Source organism: Lactuca virosa, chromosome 2 (genome assembly GCF_052849685.1).
Source record: "Lactuca virosa cultivar CGN04683 chromosome 2, Lactuca_virosa_CGN04683_v6, whole genome shotgun sequence".
NCBI lineage: Eukaryota > Viridiplantae > Streptophyta > Magnoliopsida > Asterales > Asteraceae > Lactuca > Lactuca virosa.
Window position 1 is genome coordinate 247,961,397 of NC_136427.1, and position 19,498 is coordinate 247,980,894.

Below are 19,498 nucleotides of genomic sequence, written 5' to 3' on the forward strand. Positions count from 1 at the left end.
AGCTCGGAATGATGCGATTTATTTTTTCAAATTGTACTCCTCTGTCTTTTCTATGTTTTAGAAAAAAAATAGCTTAATTGGTTAAGTATTGGTTGAGTTATACAGCCACAAATAGGAGCTGTTATTATTGTTGTTTTATATTTCAGCACTCTTTTTTAAATTATTTCCAACTTTGAACCTTCATAAAAGCTTCATACAAGCTCGGAATGATGCGATTTTTTTTTTCAAATTGTACTCCTCTGTCTTGTCTATGTTTTAGAAAAAAAAAACAGCTTAATTGGTTAAGTCTTGGTTGAGTTATACAGCCACAAACAAGAGCTGTTATGATTGTTGTATTATATTTCAGCACTTTTTTTTTAAATTTTGTCCAACTTTGAACCATCAAGCATCTATTATGTAAATTTTTTTGTCGACATGGCAGGGCGAAACAAACACACATGGACTACGGAAGAGGATGCAAAGTTAATTGGGGCATTGTTGGAGTTGCATGTATCCGAAAAGTATGGTGGTGCCGACAACGGATTCAAACCCGGTTATTTAAAGGCAGTGCAACAATTACTAGATGTAAGTTTTCCTAACTCGGGTTTGAAAGCAGAGCCTCATATTAAATCGAGGATGAAGACATGGAAAAACCATTTCAACATCGTGCACTACATGGTATATGGAACAAACACGAGTGGATTCGGCTGGGATACAGATAAATGTTGTGTTACTGCCGATGTTGAAGTTTGGGATGAGTACATAAAGGTACTATAATGATTATGTTTGTAGTATTTTTAGCATCATTAAAACATATTGTAAATGAATAGCAACCAATTAATTTTGTGCCATTCTTGTAGAGTCATAAAGGTGCTGTATGTTTTTGCGATAAACCATTTCCCCAATTTGATAACCTATGTAAAAATTTTAGGAAGGATAGAGCTACTGGTCATGGAGCTACTGATCTTGGTGAAGATGTGACTGAAGAGACACAAAGAAACTCACCCGTTGATGTGGAAGGGTTGGAAGAGATTGTTGAAGAGACGCAACAACATGATCATGTCAATAGTAAACGCAAAAGGCCTCCAACGGATGACACGAAAAGCTCTTATAAGGAAGCAGCGAAAGAAATGAAAGAGACTTTCAAGGAGGTTGGTGAAAAACTTAATGAAACAATATACAATATAGGAAGGCATGAAAATAAGGAAGCATCTGATGTGATAGATAAAGTTATCGAAGATATACAAAGCATGCCAAATATCAATGTCAAACAGCGAATTAAGGCGATTGACATGTTTAGCAAAGATCAATTTCGCGCCCGGGTGTTTTTTAAGATGACAGAAGAAGAAAAGATTTGTTACATGGAAAAGATTGGGGATGGCTCAATATCATGATTAGGTTATTTAAAGTTATGTTATTTTTTAAAATTTTACGAATATTGAAGTTGACTCTTTGCACATTCTGTATTAGACATAGTTTTGTTTTTTAGTTGTTAGGAATATTGAATTATATTTTTTTGCATATATCCTACATTGGACATAGTTTTTGAATAGTAAGATTTGCATATTTCTTTAAAATCTATTTGTAAGTTATTCTTTTATATTAGAAAATATGTTTTCCAATACAAGATGTATAAAAAATAATATTAATTGATTAGCAAATAAATTATTTAGTAACAGTTGATATTAAAATAAAAAAAATTAAAGACATAAAAGATGCATATTTTAACTAATTAAGATGTACATCATCATGTATTTTTATAAAAAAATGTTGTTTGAAAATGAATAAACAAGGTAAAAAAAACTCATTTCCATTTCATTGATTAATACAACCAAACAAGAGAAATGATTCTCAAAAACATTTCTCTAGTGGATTCTCAGTTCTACCAAACAAGGGAGTCAATTCTCTTTCTCCAACTTAATTCTTTTTCTCTGCATTTCCATTCTCTATAGCATTTCTATTTCTCTGTACCAAACGCACCCTAAGGGTTTGATATTTTGTCCATGCTCTTCCACGAGGCATAAGGCCGGAATTTCCACTTTCCTACTCCCTCTCTTCAAGCTCCTTGGTTACTAGGGTTTGGGTGTGAACCATTAGAGGCGCGCCACTTGTGGCGCTTGCTTCCAATAATCTTTCAAGGAGGAATTCTAGATTGTTTGCAATAACAATCTTAAAGGTTAGTTTTTCTTATTTTATGAATTAGTTTGTTCATGGAAAAATTTTGTAGATTAGCCATTCATAGTATGTTACTATATGTGAAAGACATAGATTCTATTGGGTTGCATTTTCCCTAATCAATTGAATTGTTTGATTGTTTTTCTGCTTAGAGCATTGTGGTTCTAACCCTAATAACCCTTCAATAATAAGTATATTTGTCAAAGTACAATGCTCTAATAAAAGTTATTTTAAAAGTCCATGTTGTAATAAGAAAATATAAAAGTACAAAACTATTTCTTGCATTTAACCTTTAAAACTCTACTTACTGGCGTCTCATTTTTTTAGTTTCTCAACAAATATGTCATTAGAGATAGTCAATTGTTTATTAGATGAAATATGAATGAATTAACAATTTTATATAGCTCAAAGATTAGCATGTCACATTGTTTATTAGATGTCTCTGATTCGATATTTACACTAGGTCTTTTTTTTCATTTCTAAAATACATATATACACTAAATATAGCAAACACTAGTAAAAAAATAGTCATTGGCTTACTAGCTAACACACTATGCCCCTCAAGAAGAAGTCGTAGTTCCTACTTTTTCCTTGAGTGGATTTTTAGAGTGTAATTTGCTTACTAAGTAAACAAAAAACAAAGCAAGCAAAAATCCATTGAAGAAAACACAACTTTAAGCAAAGCCTTTTATATATATGAGTTTTTTTCCTGGATAAACCGTTTAAAGTGTAAAAAAACAAATGAATATGTTTTTAGAACTACAAATATGTATTTAAAAATATACATATCAATAAAAAAAACTTGTTCAATCATGAACGTGTTTATATATATATATATATATATATATATATATATATATATATATATATATATATAGAGAGAGAGAGAGAGAGAGAGAGAGAGAACATTAAAAAAATGTGAATACAATATTTAATTAAACATTGTTTTCGTATATAAATACGATTTTTTTGCATGAATACGTATATTATGAAAAAATACTTAGGTTAAAAGTATAACAAAATTATAAACGTAAGGGTAAAAATATAAAAAGCTATAAACTCAAGGGTTTTTTGTGAAGTTAATATAATATTAAAAAACCTGTAATCACGGGTAAAACTGAGCATTTTTTGGAAAATATGAAGGTAAAAACGGACATAAAATTTAATTTTGGGCAAAACCGATAAAACCCTGAAAACCTAAGGGTTTTTATGACATTAACCCATTTAATAAAAGTTGAATGCATTAAAAGACTTGCTTTAAACTATAATTTTTGATAAATGATATGGACCAAATTTCCGATTTCCTCAATCTTGAACTTTCCAAAACTAACTATTATTTTCCTGCAATGTTCTTTTATATCATTATGCTATTTTAAATAAATAAATAAATAAATAAAAATAAAGATAAAGATAAAAATAAAAATTGGCTTTTGAAAAACTAAAATCCTGCGACTATGTTGGGATGCAGTGAGAGATTGATAACAAAAATTGACACTTTCACTTTTAGATGTTATCCAAAAATATAGAGAAAAAGGTAGGCAATGATTGAATATTGTAGGCTGCTCCTCTATATGTAAGGAATAGTGGTTGACGAAATTAAGTATACAATACAATTGTAGAGAAAATTTCATTACTATGTTGAAATTTCAAACCCGACCTCCATCCTTTTGACTTTTGACTATATATGTGTTTCCAAAATTAAGAGTAAATTATACAAATGATTCCTATGGTTTGGGGTAATTTGCACATTTGATCGTTAACTTATTTTTTTAACTCGGTAGGTTCCTACTGTTTGTTTTTGTTGCGCGCTTAGTCCCTGTTTTACCTAAAAAGACTATTTTACCCTTGATTTTTTAATTTATTTAAATAAACAGACCCCGAACCCTACTTCTACCTCACCTTACTTTGCCTTACATATCCCACCTTATTTAAATACATTAAAAATCAATGGTAAAATAGTTTTTTTAGGTAAGACAGAGAACAAACGCGCAACAAAAATAAGCTGTAGGGACATTTCGAGTTAAAAAAATAAGTTAGGGACCAAACATATAAATTACCCCAAACCATAGAGATCATTCGTGTAATTTACTCCAAAATTAAATTATAATTTAACCGATATCTTTATAACTTTAATACCACAAACGCCAAATATCATTTTGGATATTAATGTTATAGGAATTCTTATAAATTTGGTTATTTTTTCTGTTTAAACGTATTTTTAATTTTTAATTATTTATATTATATTAATTTTTTTTTCCATTTTAGGGAAATTGCTACCGTAACATAATAAATTCTGGTCAATTTTGCTTAAGTTATTTATTATTATTATTTTGCCTAGTAGACCATTAAAGTTAAGTTTTAGTGGTTTACCTTATAATTACATCATTACAGTAGCTGATGTCATGGAGGGCGTTGAGGTTGAGCAAAATGGGCCACCGCACAAGTCCTAATTTTTTATTATATATTTTTATTTAAAAAAAACTTATAATAATGATAAGGGCCACTTTTTCTGGTTTGTCATGGATCTTTGAGGATATTTAATTCCGCAGTACCGACCCTGTTTGATATAGAAAAAGCCAGTTACTTTTATTACTTTTATGATGTGTCATTTTAAATTATATTTCTTTATATGTTTTTTATGGTGTGGCATTTTAGATCAGAAGAAGTCCACACATTCCCCTCCATTCCAATCTCTTTTTCTAACACTTCTCTACAAGCTTTGATTTTAGTTTTGTTATAGAACACAAGAACAAAAGTGGCAGACTTGAGTGTTGTTCATTCTATTGTAGTCGGGACTCCTTTTTCAGTTACCAACGAAACGGTAAGTAGGTGGAGTTTGGGCACATGAAGATAAATGTCAAAGAAATCGTTGTTCACACTCTCATGTTATTCACCGTCTATTCCATCCTTATCCTTGTTGTTCATTTCCACATCTTCACGCGCTAAACACCGTCGCACCTCCTCCATATAAATCATGTTCTAATCAATGTATAAAACCTAGAAATATGTATTGTAATCGTTTTATTCTACTAGTAATTTTACCAACAATATGTGTCTTGTCGATTGATGTTTCGATTTAATTATTGATTTATCAACTTTATTTAGATCTGGTTTTTCTTTTGCAAGCTGTTGAATTGAGTTTTAGTGAAGTTGAGATGTATAATGTGTGTGGTACAACTCAGTGTTGCTATGACATCAAGAACATTATACAACTGATTAACTAGCAAAATCCTTTTCTATTTTTGGTACTTTCAACGATGGTTGGTGGTGGGCCAATCGTAAGAATGTGTCCATGTAACACCTGGTTTTAATTGGAAAGGATTTAAGCATGGAATCGACGAGTTGGGAGGTCAACTCGTCGAGTAGGATCGTGAGATCATGAAACGCAGAACGGGACCGACTCAGCGAGTCGAAGGTCGACTCGGCGAGTCCGAGCTATTTAAAGAAAACCCTAAATTTTAGGTTTGCCCCTATATAAACGTCATTATCCGCCCCAGTAGCCTCCCTTAGCACCATAGAAGAACGTTTACGGCCGCACACCCTCTTGTGTGTGAAGTAAGATCAATTGGGAGCTTATCCTTGAGATTTTGGGGAGGATTCCAAGTTTGAAGAGGAAGTATCAATGGAGAAGTATTAGATCAAGCATCTATTTCGTCCTAGGCATTAAATTGAGGTATGAATCTGTTACCTTGAGCTTAAATTCTATTTGAGAATTGTGACCAACTTTGAGGAAATAGAAGCAACCATAGATCTGGACCTATCACCAGGATATGGTTCCAGATCTGGACCTTCTTAGGTCCCAAACATCATAAAGTTGCACCTTTTATTAAGCCCCTTTCCTCTCCATGCATGAAAACCTTGTTTGAAGGTTAGTTTTGGGGATTATGGCCATGTGAGGCTTTGCATGCACGTAAAGTTTGCAACTTTACGTGTTATCCACATTAGTAGAGTGTAGATCTGAAGTTTGGGACCTTGAGTCCCACTGGAAGAGGCCGTAAACATAATGGACTAATAGGGACTCGGCGAGTCGTGCTAGAAACTCGGCGATTCGAGAGGGTTTACGGCCGTAAACATCAAGGAACTCGACGAGTCCCTCGGGTGACTCGGCGAGTCGATGAGTTAAGCAGGGAACCCGACGAGTGAATGATTGTACTCAGCGAGTCAAGGTCAATATGGACTGTTGACCTTGAGACTTTGACCAGGGTTGACCCTGGGGGTATTAATGGGATTATGCTGAGTTATTTACTCATTGATTATAAGCAGTTGGGAAGAGCAACATAGGGCATACCTGAATTCAGTTGGCGATTCAGCTTTGTGAGGTGAGTTTTCTCACCATACCAATGGGTCTAAGGCACCAAGGCCGACCCATTTTGTGATAGTTGATTTACTTGTTATGTAGAGTTGTGATATGTATGTATGCATGATATGTGGTAGAGATAGCCTTCGTGGTTAACGGTAGAGATAGCCTTATGGCTAATGGTAGAGATGGCCTTATGGCTAATGGTATAGACAGCCTTTATGGCTGATGGTAGAGATAGCCTTTGTGGCTAACGGTAGAGATAGCTTCATGGCTATGTGACATGTGTTAAGTGGTAGAGGTAGCTTCATAGCTAATATGATATATGGTTTGTGTGGGGTATGCTCGGGGGGGCTCACTAAGCTTTCAGCTTACCGTTTGTGGATTTGTTTCAGGTACATCGGAGCCCAAGGGTAAAGGCAAGGCGTGATGATGCGGCGTGCACTCTATCTCTCTTTTCCGATATGGTTTGGGGGACACTCTGATGTTTGAAAATAATCATGTTGTAATGTTGGTGGTTTTGAAAACAGTTATTGGAATCTTTATGTTTATGAAAAATGGTTGACTAATTAAAAATGAAAATTTTCTTTGTAAAATTTGGGTTGTTACAAGTTGGTATCAGAGCCTTGATTTGAGAGATTCAGGCATACCCTCGGGTGTGTCAGGACTCAAACTAAGGAAATGGTAAATTGTTTTCAAAAACTGACATAAAAAGCTTTTGAAAGAAGGAAAATATGAGAGTGCAACGTGCGTGATCAGCCGAGCCAAGTAAGTAGATCCCCAATATGCTAGTCATGCTATTCTGATATTTGAATTTGGATGATCATATGGAATTTGCTATGTGTATGCTTTTAAAATTATATACGGTTAGGAGCTTATAGCCTTAGAATGATCGGTTTGGCCTTATTTCTTGTTCCTTGTCTGGTTGTGGTCCTAGGGTAGAATCTTTTATTCGAAAGTCTATTTGATCCTCTTCTGTGTATAATTTGCATGCATAAAGGCAACCTGTTATGATTGGTCTGTTGATGTGAGTAGAGAAATCTTAGAACAGTCTAGGATTTGGGTTATGCGGTGGCTGGTAGTATATGGTTTATTTGGGACGAATTGGAGTTATCAGGTCGAGTCTTGGGGAAAGGTACATGTAGGTGTGGAAGGTAGTATTGGGCCCGTACTACTGGAAGCACATGATCTGTACCCAAGCCAATGTTAGATCTGAAGACTTCAAGGAGGACCGGTGTGGAGAGATCCGTTTTATGGAAATCCTGATCGTTATGATTTATGACATTCCAGTTCAACATGGTAGTGACACGTTTCAGGACGGGACGATCAGGATCGGGATCTGGATCCGGGAATGGATCGGGTGACACCACAGACGACATAGATGAGAGGCTGCGCGAGCTTATTGCAGCCGAGGTTACCAAGGGCATCCTTGACGCTACCCCGGTCATTTTTTGGGACGGTCAAGGAGGGCATAATGGAGATCATGGAGGAGAGACTCAGATCATTCAGGACTGAGATTGCTGCGGGCCAGTTGGGGGCCCGAACTCCCTCATTCCGGGAGTTCAAGGCGTGTGGGGCGCCAGAGTTTTTCGGGGTCAGGGACCCCATTGTCATCTGACGCTGGGTGGCGGATATCGAAAACACCCAGTGCATGAGTTCTTGCCCGGATGTGGCATATGTTGGGTTTGCTTCTTGCATGCTGAGGGAAAGAGCCTGGGATTGGTAGGGCGAGGTTACTAGACAGGTGGGACCAGCCGGGGTGGCTGAGATGACGTGGGCCGAGTTTGTTCGACGATTTGATCTGGAGTTTGCGCCACCCATTGAGGTGCAACGATTAGTGCGAGAGTTTCATAATTTGCAGCAGACCACCGAGACTGTGGCGGAAATCACCGCCAAGTTTCGGTAACGAGCTTTGTTGATTCCGCAATACGCTACCGATGAGGAAATGAGGCGGACCCGATATCATTCCATGCTGAGGGACGATATTCGGGAGTTTGTGAGATTTACGGGGTGTAAGACCTTGAATGAAATGGTGGAGAAGGCCCGAGAACAGGAAATGGAGTTGGAATCCCGCACGAAGCGGAAGCCTGAGCAGGCTCAGGCAGCAGTAGGACAGGCTAAGAATCCTAAGACGTCAGACACACCCAGCAAGGGTCAGCAGGATTGGGGCCGATGTGCCAAGTGTAGCCGGGTACACAGTGGAGCTTGTCGTATCGCAAGCTCGGGATGTTATGCATGTGGCCAGCAGGGTCATATGAGCAGGGACTGCCCCGCAAAGGGCTTAATCTGTTTTCACTGCAACCAGACCGGCCATAAGCAGATCAACTGTCCAAAGTTACAGGGAGGAGGAGGAGCGGTGGCGGCGCCTGCGCCCGCCACAATGAGGATTACCGATGGCCGCCCTGTTAAGGCGGATGCTCCAACGGTAAAGAGTCGAGCATTTCAGCTGACTACCGAGGAGGCACGGGCAGCGCCAGACGTTGTGGCCGGTACGTATTCATCCTTCTCTACTCTATAAGTCTGTTTCGCTTATGTGTATTATATGCTTGTATAGGGACCTTTTTGGTCAATGGTATGTCTGCTCACGTCTTATTTGATTCGGGTGCTACCCGATCGTTTGTATCTCTTGCGCTTAGCAAGAAGTTCCGGGAAGCGTCGGGAACTTTAGATTCCCCGCTCGAGGTGGAGATTGCAGATGACCGCACCATTAGTGCTGCGAGGGTGTATCAGGACTGTGTCCTGAATGTGCTTGGTGAGAGATTCTGTGTCGACCTAGTCCTGATACCGTTGCGAGGGCTGAAAGTGATTATCAGAATGGATTGGTTGGGGGCCAACGGTGCCATGATTGACTGTGAGCACCAGTTGGTGAGGGTTTGAACCCCAAGTGGGGGAGAACTGGTAATACATGGTGATAGGGCATCGTAGGGGCCTACCCTCTGTTCGGCTGCAAGGACCAGGAGGTTCCTGCAGCAGGGTTGTTCGAGATTTCTGGCATATATCTCGGATACAAGGGTAGAGATCACGAAGGATGTAGGAAGTGTGCCAGTTGTTCAAGACTTTTAGGATGTTTTCCCCGAAGAGTTACCAGGAGTGCCTCCGGAGAGGCAGGTGGAGTTTCACATCGATTTGGTGCCGGGTGTCGCTCCAATAGCAAAGGCTCCATACCGGTTGGCACCACCGGAGATGCAGGAACTCTCTACGCAGCTTCAGGAGCTGCTAGACCGAGGGTTCGTTCGTCCGAGGAGTTCCCCGTGGGGAGCACCGATTCTTTTCGTGAAAAAGAAGGATGGATCGCATAGAATGTGCATCGATTATAGGGATCTGAACAAGCTAACGGTAAAGAACCGTTATCCATTGCCAAGGATCGATGATTTGTTCGATCAGCTGCAGGGTGCGTCTTGGTTTTCCAAGATTGATCTTCGGTCGGGATACCATCAGATGAGGATTCGGGATAAGGATATACCGAAGATGCCTTTCAGGACTCGGTATGGGCATTATGAGTTTGTAGTGATGCCGTTTGGGCTTACCAATGCCCCAACACTGTTCATGGACCTTATGAATAGGGTGTGTAGACCGATGTTGGATCAGTCAGTTATCGTTTTCATTGATGATATTCTGATCTATTCTAAGACCAGGGAGCAGCACAAACAACACTTAAGGGAGGTGCTAGAAACCCTAAGGGCGGAGAAGCTGTATGCCAAGTTCTCCAAGTGTGATTTCTGGCTGCGAGAGGTATAATTCTTGGGGCATATCATTAACCAGGAGGGTATTTCGGTTGATCCAGCCAAGGTTGAGGCTGTGATGTGGTGGGAAGTACCGAAGAATGCATCAGAGATTCGTAGCTTCTTGGGTTTAGCAGGTTATTATCAGAGATTTATCCAGGACTTCTCCAAGATTGCGGTGCCATTGACCCGTTTGACCAAGAAGAATGTGACGTTTCGGTGGGGTACAGATCAACAGTTGGCCTTCGAGACCTTGAGGCGGAGATTGTGCGAGGCTCCGATCCTTGTTCTGCCAGAGGGATTAGATGATCTGGTGGTGTACTATGACGCATCGATTTCAGGGTTAGGTGCGGTACTGATGCAGAGAGGGCACGTGATAGCATATGCCTCGCGGCAGTTGAAGCCGCATGAGGCATATTACCCTACTTACGATCTGGAACTGGGGGCAGTGGTGTATGCCCTCAAGATTTGGAGGCATAACTTGTATGGAGTGCGGTGCACCATTTACACCGACCATAAGAGTCTGAAGTATTTGATGGACCAACAGAGCCTCAACATGTGACAAAGAAGGTGGTTGGACGTGCTAAAAGACTACGATTGCGAGATTCTATACCACCCAGGGAAGGCCAACGTAGTGGCAGATGCCTTGAGCCGTAAAGCGGCAGGTTCCCCGAGGGGAGTGTGTGTTTGAGGATGACGGTGATCTCTCCATTGTTGGAGATGATCAAAGAGGCTCAGGTTGAGGGAGTGAAGAAAGAGAATTGGAAGGTAGAGAGGATCCGAGGACAATATCCTCTGTTTTTTAAGGACAGTCGTGGCCTCTTGACGCAGTGTGGCCGGGTGTGGGTACCAGTGACCGGGGGAGTGAGACAGAAGATATTAGAGGAAGCGCATAAGTCCAAGTTCTCTATACATCTAGGAGCTACGAAAATGTATAGGGACTTGAGGCTGATTTATTGGTGGCCATGCATGAAGCGGGAAATTGCGTAGTTTGTAGAGCGGTGCTTGACTTGCAGGAAGGTCAAGGCCGAGCATCAGCGGCCTTATGGTAAGGTCCAGCCGCTACCCATTCCCATGTGGAAGTGGGAGGAGATCACGATGGACTTCATTACGAAGTTGCCAAGGATGGCGAGGGGTGTGGATGTCATATGGGTGATTGTGGATAGACTGACGAAGAGTGCCCATTTTATTCCGATATCAGAAAGTATATCAGTAGAGAAGTTGGCGGATATTTACGTGCGTGAGGTAGTGGCTAGACATGGGGTTCCTGTGTCGGTAGTCTCTAATCGTGATGTTCGGTTCACATCCAGGTTCTGGAAGAAATTCCACGAGGAGTTGGGCACTCAACTACATTTTAGCACGGCGTACCACCCCCAGACCGACGGTCAGAGTGAGAGAACGATCCAGACACTGGAGGATATGCTGCAGGCATGCGTGTTGGATTTTGGAGGGAGTTGGGATATGTATCTCCCACTGGCAGAATTTTCGTACAATAACAGTTATCATGTCAGTATCGATCGAGCTCCGTTTGAGATGTTATATGGTCGGAAGTGTAGGAACCCGGTTTGTTGGGATGAGGTTGGGCACCGGGTCATGGGGAGCACCGAGGTAGTGCTCAAGACCACCGGATTGATTCAGCAGGTGCGCGACCGGTTGTGGGTCGCGCAGAGCCGTCAGAAAAGCTATGCCGACCGACGACGATCAGATCTTGAGTTTCAGGTAGGGGATTTCGTGTTGCTGAAGGTTTCGCACTGGAAAGTGATCATCAGGTTTCGGAAGAGGGGCAAACTGGGGCCTCGGTTTATAGGCCCGTTTAGGATCACGGCCCGGGTGGGCAAAGTGGCATATCGATTGGATCTGCCAGAGGAGCTTAGCTAAATTCACAACACGTTCCATGTGTCGCAACTTCGGAAGTGTGTCACAGACGAGGCTGCGGTTGTCTCATTGGGTGATATCCAGGTGGATGAGAGCTTGAACTACATCGAGAAGCCTGTTGCCATCTTGGATAGGAAGACGAAGGCTCTTCGGAATAAGGAAGTAAGACTGGTGAAAGTGCAATGGCAACATCGGAAGGGCTCCGAATGGACTTGGGAACCGGAAGAGGAGATGCGAGATCATTACCCCAATTTGTTTGAGTCAACAGAATTTGAGGACGAAGTCTAGTTCAAGTGGGGGAGACTTGTAACACCTGGTTTGAATTGGAAAGGATTTAAGCATGGACTCGGCGAGTTGGGAGGTTAACTCGTCAATTAGGGTCGTGAGATCATGAAACGCGGAACGGGACCGACTCGGCGAGTCGAAGGTCGACTCGGCGAGTCCGAGCTGTTTAAAGAAAACCCTAAATTTTAGGTTTGCCCCCTATATAAACGTCATTATCCGCCCCAGTAGCCTCCCTTAGCACCATAGAAGAATGTTTACGGCCGCACACCCTATTGTGTGTGAAGTAAGATCAATTGGGAGCTTATCCTTGAGATTTTGGGGAGGATTCCAAGTTTGAAGAGGAAGTATCAAGGGAGAAGTATTAGATCAAGCATCTATTTCGTCCTAGGCATTAAATTGAGGTATGAATCTGTTACCTTGAGCTTAAATTCTATTTGAGAATTGTGACCAACTTTGAGGAAATAGAAGCAACCATGGATCTGGACCTATCACAAGGATATGGTTCCAGATCTGGACCTTCTTAGGTCCCAAACATCATAAAGTTGCATCTTTTATTAAGCCCCTTTCCTCTCCATGCATGAAAACCTTGTTTGAAGGTTAGTTTTGGGGATTATGGCCATGTGAGGCTTTGCATGCACGTAAAGTTTGCAACTTTACATGTTATCCACATTAGTAGAGTGTAGATCTGAAGTTTGGGACCTTGAGTCCCACTGGAAGAGGCCGTAAACATAATGGACTAATAGGGACTCGGCGAGTCGTGCTAGAGACTCGGCGAGTCGAGAGGGTTTACGGCCAAGGGTGTACGGTTGGTGGTTTACGGCCGTAAACATCAAGGAACTCGACGAGTCCCTCGGGTGACTCGGCGAGTCGATGAGTTAAGCAGGGAACCCGACGAGTGAATGATTGTACTCAGCGAGTCAAGGTCAATATGGACTGTTGACCTTGAGACTTTGACCAGGGTTGACCCTGGGGGTATTTATGGGATTATGCTGAGTTATTTACTCATTGATTATAAGCAGTTGGGAAGAGCAACATAGGGCATACCTGAATTCAGTTGGCGATTCAGCTTTGTGAGGTGAGTTTTCTCACCATACCAATGGGTCTAAGGCACCAAGGCCGACCCATTTTGTGATAGTTGATTTACTTGTTATGTAGAGTTGTGATATGTATGTATGCATGATATGTGGTAGAGATAGCCTTCGTAGTTAACGGTAGAGATAGCCTTATGGCTAATGGTAGAGATGGCCTTATGGCTAATGGTAGAGACAACCTTTATCGCTGATGGTAGAGATAGCCTTTGTGGCTAACAGTAGAGATAGCTTCATGGCTAATTGACATGTGTTAAGTGGTAGAGGTAGCTTCATAGCTAATGTGATATGTGGTTTGTGTGGGGTATGCTCTGGGGGGGCTCACTAAGCTTTCAGCTTACCGTTTGTGGATTTGTTTTAGGTACATCGGAGCCCAAGGGTAAAGGCAAGACGTGATGATGCGGCGTGCACTGTATCTCTCTTTTCCGATCTGGTTTGGGGGACACTCTGATGTTTGAAAATAATAATGTTGTAATGTTGGTGGTTTTGAAAACAGTTATTGGAATCTTTATGTTTTATGAAAAATGGTTGACATTAAAAATGAAAATTTTCTTTGTAAAATTTGGGTCGTTAAAGTCCAGCCAAGGCGACCTACTCATTTCTTGCTAAGTTCGAGAATCGATCGATTTTTGAAGCCAGTCATGAACAAGAACCCATCAATTTCTGAAACAATCGGTCAAGATTAACCCTTACGAAACCATCAATCTCTAAAACCATTCATATTAGGAGTTGTTTCGTGCAAAGGGCATGATTGGAACTATGCTAGTAAACTTTTGATGAGGACTTTCATTTGGTTTTTTGTAAGTAAAATCTAAATTCATCTGGACATTGAAGAAGAAAGAACACATGGAGAAAGAGAGAGAGAGAGAGAGAGAGAGAGAGAGAGAGAGAGAGAGAGATGGGGGAAGGGGGAATGGAGACATTTGTGGGAAACCTCAAACAACAAACATGAAATGGAACAATAAAAGGTTTGTGGATAAAGTTTTGATTTTTAATTATGTAAAAAAAACCCCACATATATTATGTTTTACCGGTGAAACTAGAATTTTATCGGATGGTTTCTCTATTTAACATGTGAACTGATACTTTAGAGATCAATTGAACAAACAAAAACTTTAGTGACTAAATGTGTAAATTCGTCAAAGGTTGTTATGCTACCGTAACAATTTCCTATCATTTTAATAGATTTTACCAGCTACTTATATTTATTTTTCCCATAAAAACTCATATTTGACTTTTTTGTTTGGAACATATTTTTGACTCACAATTTTTTTTTTATTTGTGTTGGTGTTTTTATGTTTATGGTGTTTTTGATTGAGAAAGATGGAAGTTCGATTGTATATGTGATTGCTAACTTAGAAACTAAAAGTTTCGAGTAAGCTAACTTTGATACAATTGTATCACAAATTGTTCCATGTTACTAATTTGGAGACTAAAGATTGTATGTTTGCTAACTGGAATTTTACATTTGTTCGCTGAAAGCTATGTGTCCATTAATTTCAAAATAAATAACAATATTGTAATGTCAAGGAAATCTAATGAATCTAATGAAATTATTATTGATCAAACCACATGAAAACTAAAATTAGAATTCCAAACATAAATTGGATTTCAAAGGTGTTGTTATGTTTGATTTTGAATAAATATCTAACATATCATGTCAATCTAAAATGTTGATCTTCACCCACAATTTAAGTTATAAATAAACTAAGTTCTATCAACCAAAACATGTACTAATCGCCATTTTATCAACCATTCATGTACTAATTTTATCAAATCCATGACAATTGTTGTAAAAACACACTTCATGCTAAAACATGTATTAATTGTCATTTTATCAACAAAACCATGAATCACAAGAAGTAGACAACAATCGGTTCTTGAAACCATTGTCAACGTAACTTACTTACAAAAAGACATTAACAAATTAAGTGAAATAATTATCCAAGTTCCAATATAAATGTTAAACAAAGCAATCTTTACATTTTTGGGACCTTCCTTGATTGCATCCTCACTCCCTTTACTAGAGTCCTCACTAAAATATGACAATGTCAAAATTGTTGTCATAAGTACCAATACCTCTACCACAAAAATGGTCATACATAACAATTGCTTTGGAATTGCCACATTCTTTAGGAACATGTAACTCTTCAGTAAAACAATTAAACAAACATGGTCGGTCATGTTCAGTGTAGACTTTGATTTCATTGTGTTTTGCAACAAAGTTGGAAATAGCAATGACATCATCTTCATTGTCTAGGTTATAAGTCCATAGTCCAAATTGTCATGTAGAATCATGAAATAATAGGAATTAAGGGTACCTTATCACAACTTAGTTATTTCATCATCATTTGAAGGTCCTACATTGAAAAGTCTTCGATGTCAATGATATCAAACAGTCCACATGACATGACGATTCAATATATCTTCTTCTTGATAAGGACATGAACATCCCACCATGATGCCTTTTGTGCCGCATGTATATCTTATCCTTCAGTAAAAACCAAAATATAAATAAATAGAGAACAACAAACACAAATTCAAATGTAACAAGGAATAAAACAAATTGTAGATACGATTGATCTCTACGTCAAAAATTTTGCTTCGCATACTACGTACATTGTGGTGATGAAGATTATCAATAACAAAGGTATGCATGCTCTTTCAATCGGATGAGTACCACTTAAGTATGGTTTTATCGAACTTTTTTAATGTTAACTAAATGGATCATCCAAATTCACAAGGGAGATGAAAAGGGTAACTGAAATTGCCAAAATACCTTCATGTGCCTTGCACATGAGGGGGCTTAAGAGCTGCAACATACTGGTCGTTAGGTCGTTAGGTCAAGAGACCAAAACTGCAACGAAACTATAGATTAGATACCAAAACTACAAGAAACAAATATTGTGGACTCAAGGTGATACTTTCGGGAAACCACATGGACAAAACTTGTAAATTACTCTTAATTTTATAATCATTAGACTTCGGTGTTTTTTGGAGAAGGTTCTTTTAGAAGGGAACTTGGCTTTTACTAGTGTTACACTCATACACATTAATAATTAAGAAGATACAATTGGTGTTGTACGTATTATGTTATGTTTGTATGAATTGATATTTAATATGATTAATTGATGACACACACCATTATTATATAAACCCTAATCCTATTGACTTGTGTTGTGCATCTGTTAAACAAATATTTCTTTACTGACCCCATCAGAACAAGTCTCTTGCCAACCTGCAAACCCACCAAACAAGATTGTCCATTTAACAGCACACACACACATAGATAGACACACACACAGAGAGGAGAGAGATTTTGCTCTGGAAAAGGCCAATTTCTAAGTGAGATACGTATAAACATAAGTAGAGAGAGAGAGAGAGATGGGAAGGGCTCCGTGTTGTGACAAAGAAAATGTAAAGAGAGGGCCATGGTCTCCTGAAGAAGACGCAAAACTCAAAAGCTTCATCGACAAATATGGCACTGGTGGTAACTGGATTGCTCTCCCTCACAAAGCTGGTAATTAACCCCCACTTCTCTTTCTCTTTCTTTCCAACTTTTAGTGTTTCTTGAAAAAAAATTATTGAAGGGTTTTATTGTTGTTCTTGGCTGATGGATTTGAGCCTGCAGGCCTAAAAAGATGTGGAAAGAGCTGCAGATTGCGATGGTTAAACTATCTGAGGCCCAATATTAAGCATGGTGAATTCACTGATGATGAAGACAAGATCATCTGCAGCTTGTATGCTAGCATTGGTAGCAGGTATCACTTACCTTCATATGATCTATCTTGGATCCTTGCTTTTGCCAAATTCGATTTTCAAATTAACACTAATCTAAATGGTTATCTTATCAATAGTCTGTGTTCTTTTTCTTGGATATATAGCATCATCGATCTGCTGCATTTGAAAGCAGACCTCCATAAAAACCTAAACAGGAGAAAAACACATAAGACTATGTGTGTGTGTGTGTGTGTGAGAGAGAGAGAGAGAGAGAGAGAGAGAGAGAGATTTTAGAAAAAGAGTTTGCAAATTTAAGAATTATGCATGCATGCCAATATGATATGATCTGTCTTCCATATAGTATAATTTAGTTCTTGTTCTCATTCGGTGAAAACATTTCTTCCTTCTTACAATTTGAAATTTTTCAATATCTATATGCAGATGGTCAATAATAGCAGCTCAGCTACCAGGAAGGACTGATAATGATATAAAGAATTACTGGAACACCAAACTCAAGAAGAAGCTCTTGGCTATGCTTCCTTCCTTTCAAAAGAAGGCATCTTTTTTTCCATCTATATCCCTCCAATCACCATCACCATACAGATCAGATCAGTTCGTGACCAATAATTCTTCCCTTTTCTACGGTTGCACTAATTTCATGAACATGAACAACAATATCAACTCTCTGCTGACACCTACCACCACCACCACCGGTGTTCAAGATCATATCACTCATCTGATCTCACCATCACCACCACCACCAGGAGCCGATCTAAACTCTTTAATCGGTTTGATGACCAACAACATTGACAACAATGAGAATTCTTTCTATTTAGGGTATCAGGAAAATCATCAGAGCATGTACAATACCCCCATGGAATACCACTACCCTACATCAGATGTGAAAGAACCGATGCTCATTTTTGGAAGTGGTGGTGAGGGTCATGAAGTGAGCACCACTGGTTCTTCCTCTGAAGCTGGGAGTTCTTTGAGTCAAATCAGCTATGAAAACTTTAGTAAAGATCATTATGACAAGCAACATCAGCATCCGATCAAACAAGAAGGATTTACCCTTCAGGGTTTTAGAGATCACAACCAGAGTTTCATCATTAACCATGACTACACAGGTCAGAAACAAAAAGTGTACAGTTTAATGAACTATGAAAGCCCATTGCATAGTGATCTGGAGGAAGTGAAGCAACTCATTGGTAACACAAACAGCAGCAGCAGCAGTTACCTGTTCAATGATGATGATGAATACAAGACAACAGATGATCGTAGGGAGATATGCTATCATTACTAATGGGTACATTTGTAATTAAGGGAGAAGAAACAGACGACAGACTTTGAGACAGTTTCTTGGGGGTTGTGCTGATTGTAGTGGAAATCAATGTAAAAAATCGCAAAAAAGAAAGAAAGTGCTTTCTTTGTTTTCAATATCTTTCTGTGTGACAGTACATGTACTAGCTTTTCTTTTTGTGCATTTCTTCTTGGGGTTATGATAAATGGTCCTATTCTGTCAGTAGCTAACCCCACTCCAATTTTGGATTCAAGAGAAACAAACTCCAGTCGACACAGTTGATATATAAAATCTTTATACTTGACTCTTGTTTCTTTGTGTAATTAAGAATATTTTCTTTTTCTAAAACTTTTCTGATTATTTCACTGATCCCAATCTCAGATCTGTGACCTACAATCCATCTTTTTTGATTAAGCATTAATAAACATTGGATCTAATTGTTTCTTTTGAAAAAAAAAAATCAAATGTCACCTAAAACCGAGCAAATTCCCATGAAAGAGTAAAACAAGATGGGGAAAAATCTTTTATTGCTTGCAACCCTTGTAATTAATCAAGAGGCTATCCATGAAGCTGTAAGCATTAAAGCAACCTCAGCTGGACTAAGTTATCTAATTTCTACTTTGTATGTTTTAGTCAATAATGGCGATTTAATATGATCATGTATGTATAATGTATCTCACTTGTAGTAACCCCATCTTTTCATAATGTATACGTTGTATGTTCTGTGTATCCCTAAAGAATATGACATTGAAATTGAACCAGCAATTTAACACATTAATTTTGCATGGTATATAAACAAATAGTTGACCTATCTTGATTTTGTGTGTATCTGGCAAGTGTACAACTATACTGTATTATTCATAGAGCAAACTGCAATCGATGTTGACTAATTTAACTTAGGCGAGATATGACCTATCCCATATGAGTTATGACAGTGATACGTTTTTTTTTTTTTTTGTTTTGTTTTGTATTGTATTTTTGAACGGCTATATGATAGTGAAAGATAAGTAATGATCAAGGTTCCAACATGCTCTCTATTTTTTTTATCTAGCTTGCT

General features: G+C 39.0%; 2 protein-coding genes across 2 annotated transcripts; both read left to right on the forward strand.

The window, feature by feature from the left end:
• Window positions 1-414: 414 nt before the first annotated feature.
• On the forward strand, window positions 415-1,373 carry LOC145158386 (uncharacterized). Its single transcript, XM_079077291.1, has 2 exons — window positions 415-747; window positions 840-1,373. Exons 1-2 carry the CDS (start codon window positions 415-417, stop codon window positions 1,371-1,373), a joined length of 867 nt encoding a protein of 288 aa, XP_078933417.1.
• Window positions 1,374-16,642: 15,269 nt separating this feature from the next.
• LOC145160710 (uncharacterized) lies at window positions 16,643-18,580 on the forward strand. Its single transcript, XM_079079999.1, has 3 exons — window positions 16,643-16,941; window positions 17,053-17,182; window positions 17,583-18,580. Exons 1-3 carry the CDS (start codon window positions 16,806-16,808, stop codon window positions 18,442-18,444), a joined length of 1,128 nt encoding a protein of 375 aa, XP_078936125.1. The 5' UTR covers window positions 16,643-16,805; the 3' UTR covers window positions 18,445-18,580.
• Window positions 18,581-19,498: the final 918 nt, after the last annotated feature.